This window comes from Tursiops truncatus, chromosome 7 (genome assembly GCF_011762595.2).
Source record: "Tursiops truncatus isolate mTurTru1 chromosome 7, mTurTru1.mat.Y, whole genome shotgun sequence".
In the NCBI taxonomy this organism is placed as follows: domain Eukaryota; kingdom Metazoa; phylum Chordata; class Mammalia; order Artiodactyla; family Delphinidae; genus Tursiops; species Tursiops truncatus.
The window spans coordinates 10,855,497-10,864,089 of NC_047040.1; the positions used below are offsets into that span (position 1 = coordinate 10,855,497).

At 39.5% G+C, this 8,593-nt stretch overlaps 1 protein-coding gene across 1 annotated transcript in view; it reads left to right on the forward strand.

Moving 5' to 3' along the window:
• The window catches only part of SPHKAP (SPHK1 interactor, AKAP domain containing), a 96,357-nt gene extending 90,191 nt beyond the window's left edge, over positions 1 to 6,166 (forward strand). The window contains exon 11 of the mRNA XM_019923411.3: positions 5,238 to 6,166. Coding sequence (XP_019778970.1) covers positions 5,238 to 5,381 — 144 coding nt within the window. The 3' untranslated portion in view covers positions 5,382 to 6,166. The remainder of the gene's footprint in view (positions 1 to 5,237) is intronic.
• The last annotated feature ends 2,427 nt before the right edge of the window (positions 6,167 to 8,593 follow it).

Genomic DNA, 8,593 nt, shown 5'->3' on the forward strand with positions numbered 1-8,593 from the left:
CCCCTTCTTGGAACTCACTTTCTAAGAGTGGGGCCCAGAGATATGCATTTTTAACAACTTTGCTCAAGTACAATGATGCTAATGAACACCTAAATTTGAGACTCCCTTCCATAAGAAATATCTTGAAGGAGTGGCAGAATTTGAGGAGGCTTTAAAGTATGCTAAATTCCAGAGGAAAGACTGCTGAGAATTCCAACACCTTGAAATCTAAAACAGTTTGTGAATTTAATTCACAAGGACCTTGACATCAATTAAATTTAATCTACTTAATTCAAAGCAGGGATGGGGGGAATCTTGAGAGCAATTGTTTTTAAAAACAGATATCAACTAGCTAATTGCTCTGCTTTTTTTTTGTGTGTGTGGTACGCGGGCCTCTCACTGCTGTGGCCTCTCCCGTTGCGGAGCACAAGCTCCGGACGCGCAGGCTCAGCAGCCATGGCTCACGGGCCCAGCCGCTCCGCGGCATGTGGGATCTTCCCAGACCGGGGCACGAACCCGTGTCCCCTGCATCGGCAGGCGGACTCCCAACCACTGCGCCACCAGGGAAGCCCTGTTCTGCTCTTTTGAAGCCAAAGCATTATTTTCTCTAGCTCTTTTACTTCTGTTTAAATTCAATGAGCTTCTGTGAGCTAGAATGGGCTGATGACTGGCCTTGCAGTAAATCAGGTGCCTTTCTCATCTTTAAGCTCATTTTGAGAATTACTTCCTTTTCTTGAAGGCAGTGCATAGAACAGAATGTGCAAAGAGGAAACAGATGTAAACTTACCTTCCTAAGAAAGTGGGAGTCAGGAGAGGAGTGGCCTCGCCTTTAATTTCTTATTCTTTTCCATATGCAAAGCAGTGGGAAGAGAATGAGAGAGAAAACATTGATGGCATTTACTGTTAACCTAACTTTCCCCAAAATACTACACTTTAAGTCTCAGTTTTGAAAAAAAATACATGACAAAGGAAGGAAAAATAAGGAAGAATTAGATACTGTCTTAGCTCAGGCTGCTCTAACAAAACACCATAGAGAGTGGCTTGAACAGCAGCCATTTTATTTCTCACAGTTCTGAAGGCTAGGAAGTCTGAGATCAAGGTGCCAGCAGATGCATTTCCTGGTGATGGGCTTCCTCCTCTCTGTGCCCTCATGTGGCAGAGAGAGAGCTCTGGCATCTCTTCCTCTTCTTATAAGGGCATAAATCCCACCATGGGAGCTCCATCCCCATGACCTTATCTAAATCTAATTATCTCCCAAAGGCCCCCACCTCTTAATGCCATCATATTTGTGTCTTAGGACTTCAATCTATGAATGGGAGTGGGGAAGGGGGGAGGACACAAACATTCAGTCCATAACAGATATTGTCTCTTCGTTTGTGAATGTAAGAAACTGTCTGCCTTGAACTGAATATTTTGTCATTGTTCTCAAATTCAGTGTGTGCGAGAATCACCTGGGGAGCTTTTATAGACCCCAGCGGGTGAGCCAATTAAATCAGTCTCTCCTCTCAGGATGAAACCCAGGCTTTGGGGTTTTCTCGAGGTCCCTGGGGGTTCTAGGGTACAACCAAGGCTGAGAATCACGACTCTACAGGCCATAATTGCAGGAGCAATATAAAGACCAGCTCACTCGTGCTTAATCAAGTGGAATTCACCTTGGAGCAAAAGAAGGTGTCTGCTTTCAGAAATCTAAGTTGAATGTTTTCAAAAATCCATACGACTTGCAACAACTCCCATAGATTCCACCATATGATTTGGTAAACAATTAATCTAATTTAGTAAATGCACCTGAGAATATACAAGGCATCTACCATGTGATACTTTTCTTCAAATGAGTCTACCAGTGATATACCATCACAGGATACAAATTCTTCTAGTTACCTAAGACGAAACATTTGTTCATGGGAATGCCAACTATGATACACAGGAAGGGAACATAATTATTATTGATTGTGAAATAGCAGGAAATGAAAATTGGAAATTGGAAAGAAAAACTCAGATCTCTGACACACTAAAGCTGATTAGGAAATTCCCAAGTCAAAAACATGGACAGATACAGTGAAAGATCTAGAACCAGCTGCTAAATAGAATGCAGTTTTTCAAGGCTGTAGTAATGAGCTGGAAATGTCCTTTTCTGATTTCTTCACAATCTTAGCTTCGTTTTTGTCTAGAATTTTTTTTAAATGAAGGAAGAAAAGAAAGTGTAAGACCTTCCCTGCTCATCAGCCCCACAGATGGTTCAAGGTCTCGATGTCTGAGATGAAGTCATCACGGCCTAAAAGCATGCTATATTTAGTGGGGCCAGATCATTTTTGAAAATTGCTTTATTGGGATATTGGCCTGGATTTAGAAATCATGAGACAGAGTCTAGCGTGTGACCATTCGACCTAGGTGATGGGGCACTTTGACGACTTTGGCCAGTCAACAACATGTTATGGTCATCACCACAGTGGGAGACCCTGCTTCAGCAAGCCCCAAATAGATGGAAAGTAGCTAATCTTGGGCTTCCAGAAAGGTCTGAAGCAGACAGCCTTCTGGGAAAGGTTTAGCCAGTATTGGCATCGGCTCTAGAATTTTGATTCTTTCTCAGAGCAACACCTGAGAGATAAAAGTTGGGAATAAGATGGTAGCCCAGTGAACCAGTGTGTATAGAAAGAAAAAAGAAAAGAGCTAAGGCTAATTTTCTATTTCTGTTTACTTTATATTGACTGTTTCTTTTATAAGACATGTTAAGGAAGAGCAAATACCCTCAAGGGATGAGTCTAGCCTAAGACCACTTATGACCCTGGAGGGAAATCTTGAAGCCAATGAATTATGAGCCTCTCTCAGTGAGACCTCAGAAACTTGATGTTCAAGTCCTCTCCACTAGGAGCATCTAATTTCTAGACTTCCAGTAAGAGCTGGGAAAGTCTGATTAACCAAATCATGCAAAGACATCCTAGCCTTTCTTCCCCTTTCCCTGAGGACTTACGTTTTTACCACTTTGTCCAATAGAAAACATGCCTGGGATCTTTCATACACACCAAGAAACAAGTAACAGCTCACAAAATTATTTTTACGCCTCTCCGTAAATTACTAGTAATCACCTGTAATGTTCCCCTTTCTGAGGGTATTTGTGTTTTGAGCAAAGCCTTAACCTAAAGGATTAAGCTGTCTAAAATTTCAGATCTAACAGACAGAAAGCTAGGCAGAATTTTGAGGGAAACCAGACAACTAATAGTCTCTGAAATTCTATCACTGAGACTGATGGAGCTGATTGGCACTAACCTTCCATGGCTGTCACAGTGACCAGTGAAGAGAGGTCCTAGGCACCTTACCCCCACAATATACATGCCCACTCCCAGGCACAGTGTGATGAGACACCTGTCGCATGACCAGCTTTGACTCTCCTCCTTGCCTACTACCATTGCACCAGACTAGGCTCTGCCCAGCCTTTGCCTAGATCCATGGCCCCCCAGTCATCTTTTTGGAGCATCCTATCAGTAGAAAATTATTGAGTAAGAAGCCCCAAGATGTGCATGCTAATTTTTAACTATATATGTGCAAATACATTATATAAAACTCAAGAATGAATATTTAGACAAGGTTCGTCTTCAATGATTCTGGATGTCACTCCATATTTCAAATAGCCTTCTTGATCTTTTTGAATGCATTTGATGCAATTGACTCACATTTGGTTGTTCATCCCTTTTGTCATTCTGCAAATATTTATTGAGCCCCTATTAGGTGCAGACACTAGACATAAAGAGGTGGCTAAGACGATGTCCTTTCCTGGGACATTTACTCTCTGTAATACAGTTGCCATCGGCTTCCCATTGGTCTCCTTTTTTACATCATCTTTTAGATGATGTTTATGTTTCCATGTATTAAAAGTTAAGCGTTTTATTTTCCAGCCTAGAGAATTGCTTTGTTCTGATTAAGCCAACACAAGGCGAGTGAGTACAATAAAGCACTGATTTCTGTAACTGTGCAGTAGTTGGTGCCGCCACAGCTGGGAGAAGACACGTAATTTAGTAGTAGCTCTCTATAAGACAACGTCTCAGCAATGGAAATGAATTAGCAAATGCAAACTGAAGAGCGGGGAGGAAAAGACCAGAAAAAAGTTAGCATTCCACTTTCCGGCTGATCTTGAGAGTCTGAACAAATGCGAAATGAGCAGAGGAAAGACATTCTAGAAGGAAACATTGAAGAAATAGTAACTAAACTACAGCCCTCATCTTTTTTAACAAATAGGTTTTTCTTCCTCATTAAACGATACCGGATTCCCAGCTTATCCTTTCTCCCAGTGTTCCAAATAAATATCAATGGCTTATTCTCTTACGACCAAAATGCATGTGGTGCAATAGTAGAAAGAGCTTGGGCTGGAGTGTTAGAAGACTGTGCATCCTACTGCCAACTTTTCATCTCACAAACCCACAGTTTTTCATCTTTAAATGCCTGCTTTACAGGGTTGTTGACCGAATTAAATGAGATAACATGCATGAAAGTAGATACTTCCTGCAGGTTTGGGCTCTTATAATCATTAGTTTGCTTTATACGTATCTGACTAAGGAGTTTGAGAAGCCTTCATTCTGGGCTTCATCCCACGGTTTCACGAAGGGAACCATCTATAATGCTTTTCCCACCTTCCCACCCCCAACTCACAATGCACCTGTAGTCATAAACTTTCTACGTTGTGGCCAGCTGAAGCTGGTACCATTCACCAGGTGACGAATCTAAGATGTTTCCTCAATCTGTGCTTTTCCTGTTCCATGGAAAGCCAGTGTCTCTCGAAACTTGATGAAGAGGGAGGGCAATGTTCAAGATGGACTGAGGAACCGGTAAATAACCCTACCCAAAAGTGTAACACAGTTTATTTGGCCTAAATGTATACATCCAATGAGAACTTATCTGTGACACCGACAGAAGGGACTGGGAACCATGCTCTACAGTCCTGTTAGAGAGAGTCCAACCCCGAGGAAAGCAGATCTGAGGAAACTCTTCAAATATCTAAAAGATAGACCGTGGCAAGAAGAATTCCATGTAGTCTCCCAAAATCGAAAGATGGCAACTGCTGTGAGGAACACTTCAGTTCAGTTGAAAGAACTCGCTAATTATCTGAACTGTCTAAAAAGAAAATAGACTGTCCTAGAATATAGTGTGCTGTCACTAGAGATATTAAAAAATAACCTGGAGAGCCACTGGCTTTGGAAGAGCGTTTGAACGATATAACTTTGAGGACCCTCTGTGATATGTGAGCCTAACCCTGTGCTTTACTTTAGTTTCTAGATGTTGTGCAGCTGGTTCATCAGAAGGCCTGGAAAGTGGGAGATATCTTTCATGCAGTTGTTCAGTACTACAAAATGCGTGAGGAGCAGAAGGATGGGACCCCGAGTCTCTTTGACTGGCTCTTGGAACTGGGATAAGGCGGCTCTGCCTTTAGGGTACCCCTTCCTTCATTCCAGCTTAGATCACAGTGGTTTGCTCTAAATTTTCTCAAAACATCACATCACATTAACAGAGCTATGAAAAAACCTGCTGTTCAGGTCTGCTGCACAGCAAATAAATCTGAGGAAAAGCAAAATACCAGTCTGTACAAATCAATACAACCGGTGGGTGAGTTCAAAGGAGCTTGTATTAGAATGGCTGGAAAAAAACAGAATTTTAATGGGCCCAAATGAAAAACTTATAACTAGGCCCAAACTCCAGGAAAGTTGCACTTACATATTTTTAATAATATAAAATGTTATGTAATGTCTCCAATTATGTGAATCGACTGGAAACAAAGTCACTGGTCAAAATCATTTTATAAACTCTGCTGTAATGTTTATTTTACTCTTTTGAGCAGATTAAGGGGTCTGTCAGCCCAGGTAAATACTTAAGATATGGGCAAGACATTTCCAAAACTTTGATATAAAAGCTTTCCAGCTTCAGACCATTATCAGTGGTTATTAACAGAAATGCAAGAGTATTATCAGTGTCCTCTACCAAGGTGATTTCATTTATCCACTACAGCCCACTGATAAATATTCCACATCTCCCAATAATATCTGGGTTCCTAGCTAATCAGAAAACGATTGGTGTTCAGCTGAGAGAGAGAAAGATCAAAGATTGTCTTGTTTCCTTCTATATATTACATGAGTAAAATGATTACAGAACTCTTACCCAAAGGGAAGAAGCTTTCTTACAAAAGAGCATCTTTTGAGATTAAATCTGCTTGTATATTAAATTATATAAAATCTAAACTTTCATTTTATTTTTATTGTAAATTATGAAGAGATTGTTATCTTAAATAATATATTGAGCTAACCTTAAGAGGTTCATAAAATATGAAGAGATTATTGTCTTAAGTCATATATTGACTCTTGAGCTCTGTGGTTTCATTATAAAAGTACCCGTATGGCAGACTTGCTAGTCTTATGACATTTATAATGATGGATGCAGGATTCGACATAACCAGTTAGGATCATAGACTTCCTGATTTAAGGATACTAGCATTTAATTTGAGAGAAAGAAAATATTATCACATTTAAGTATTTTAAAAACAGGGATTTACTCTTTTGAAAAATAAAGGTATCTAACTTCTCCCCAGTAAGTCTTCTTTCCCTTCAACTAAATGAGCTAGACTGGCTTTTATCTTCTTGATCAAAGAAAGTGTTTATTAAAGATTTCCTGAGATACTATGCTCTTACACTATTTTTAAGATTGTGAAGTAATTTTAAATGTGAACAAGACCCCACCCCATCAATGCTGGCCTTGTGTGTCATCCACATTGACAAGAAATTGACATTTCTTGAAATGTCAAGAAAGCTTCATTGGAAACTCTATTTCCTCCCTACCACCCACGCCAGGAATCCTTTCCAGGACTCTTTAGGCATTTATTATTAAAAATAGTCCAAATTTAGATTGTATGTTTAATTTGACACATTAAACAAATGTCAAATCTTAACATTTATCCACCATCTCAAACTGAAAGTTCTTCATGGTATTAAATGGAAAAGGATATGTTTATTTTTTACACAACCCCAGAATATTCTGTGTAGATTTTTGTTGTGCTCAAATGAATGTTTACTTATCCTACAAAGCACAAATACTGAATTGTAATCATGTGATGAAATTATATTTGTTGTACCTAAAGTTGCAAACTAATCAATAAATTTTTGTTGCCAAATGGTTGATCATTTTTTCTCCAAGAGCTTAAGCGCCTCAGAGAAAAAAATAGTCACAGTGAAATTGGGTGAAGGTAGATTTATCCCTTAGACAAGTGTTACAGTTCCACTTTCAATTTTTGAATAAGAAAATATTCTTTGAATGGCCATCATCAAAAAATCTACAAACAATAATGCTGGAGAGGGTGTGGAGAAACGGGAACCCTCTTGCACTGTTGGTGGGAATGTAAATTGATACAGCCACTATGGAGAACAGTATGGAGGTTCCTTAAAAAACTAAAAATAGAACTACCATACAACCCAGAAATCCCACTATCAGGCATATACGTTGAGAAAACCATAATTCAAAAAGAGTCATGTACCACAGTCGTCATTGTGGCTCTATTTACAATAGCCAGGACATGGAAGCAACCTAAGTGTCCATTGACAGATGAATGGATAAAGAAGATGTGGCACATATATACAATGGGATATTACTCAGCCATAAAAATAAATGAAATTGAGTCATTTGTAGTGAGGTGGATGGACCTAGAGTCTGTCATACAGAGTGAAGTAAGTCAGAAGGAGAAAAACAAATACCGTACGCTAACACCTATATATGGAATCTAAAACAAACAAAAAAATGGTTCTGAAGAACCTAGGGGCGGGACAAGAATAAAGACACAGATGCAGAGAATGGACTTGAGGACATGGGGAGGGGGAAGGGTAAGCTGGGACAAAGTGAGACAGTGGCATGGACATATATACACTACCAAATGTAAAATAGATAGCTAGTGGGTAGCAGCTGCATAGCACAGGAAGATCAGCTCCATGCTTTGTGACCACCTAGAGGGGTGGGATAGGGAGGGTGGGAGGGAGACGCAAGAGGGAGGAGATATGGGGATATATGTATATGTATAGCTGATTCACTTTGTTATAAAGCAGAAAGTAACACACCATTGTAAAGCAATTATACTCCAATAAAGATGTTAAAAAAAAAAAAGAGTAAGGCTAAGAGCTAAGAAGGGCCAAATTATTGGGAGCTTTGTAGATGGCTAAGTTACAGTTGAAGGTAGCAAAGGACTAATATTTTTTAAATTTGACTTTTAAAACTTACTTTTTCTGCTCTGTGGGCATTGGGTTATCTTGTGCAAAACTGATAGCAGGAACACCACTTAGCAGAATATTTCACCCCACTGTATTGAGGCATGCTACCACCTAGGCATAGTGGGTGAAGAAATTTAATTTTGTCCATTGTGTAAATAACGTGTATCCCAAGCATTTGGAAGAGTGTTTGGCACATAGTACTCAATAAATATTTGTTGAATGAATAATAAAGTGAACTAACAAATGAAAAAAGAAAATATTCTTTGACCAAGTTAGTTAGGATCAGTAATATTTATGTAAATCAGCATTTCTCAATCTTAGCACTACTGGCATGTGGGGCTGGATAATTCTTTGCTGTGGGGATCTGTCCTGAGCATTGTAGG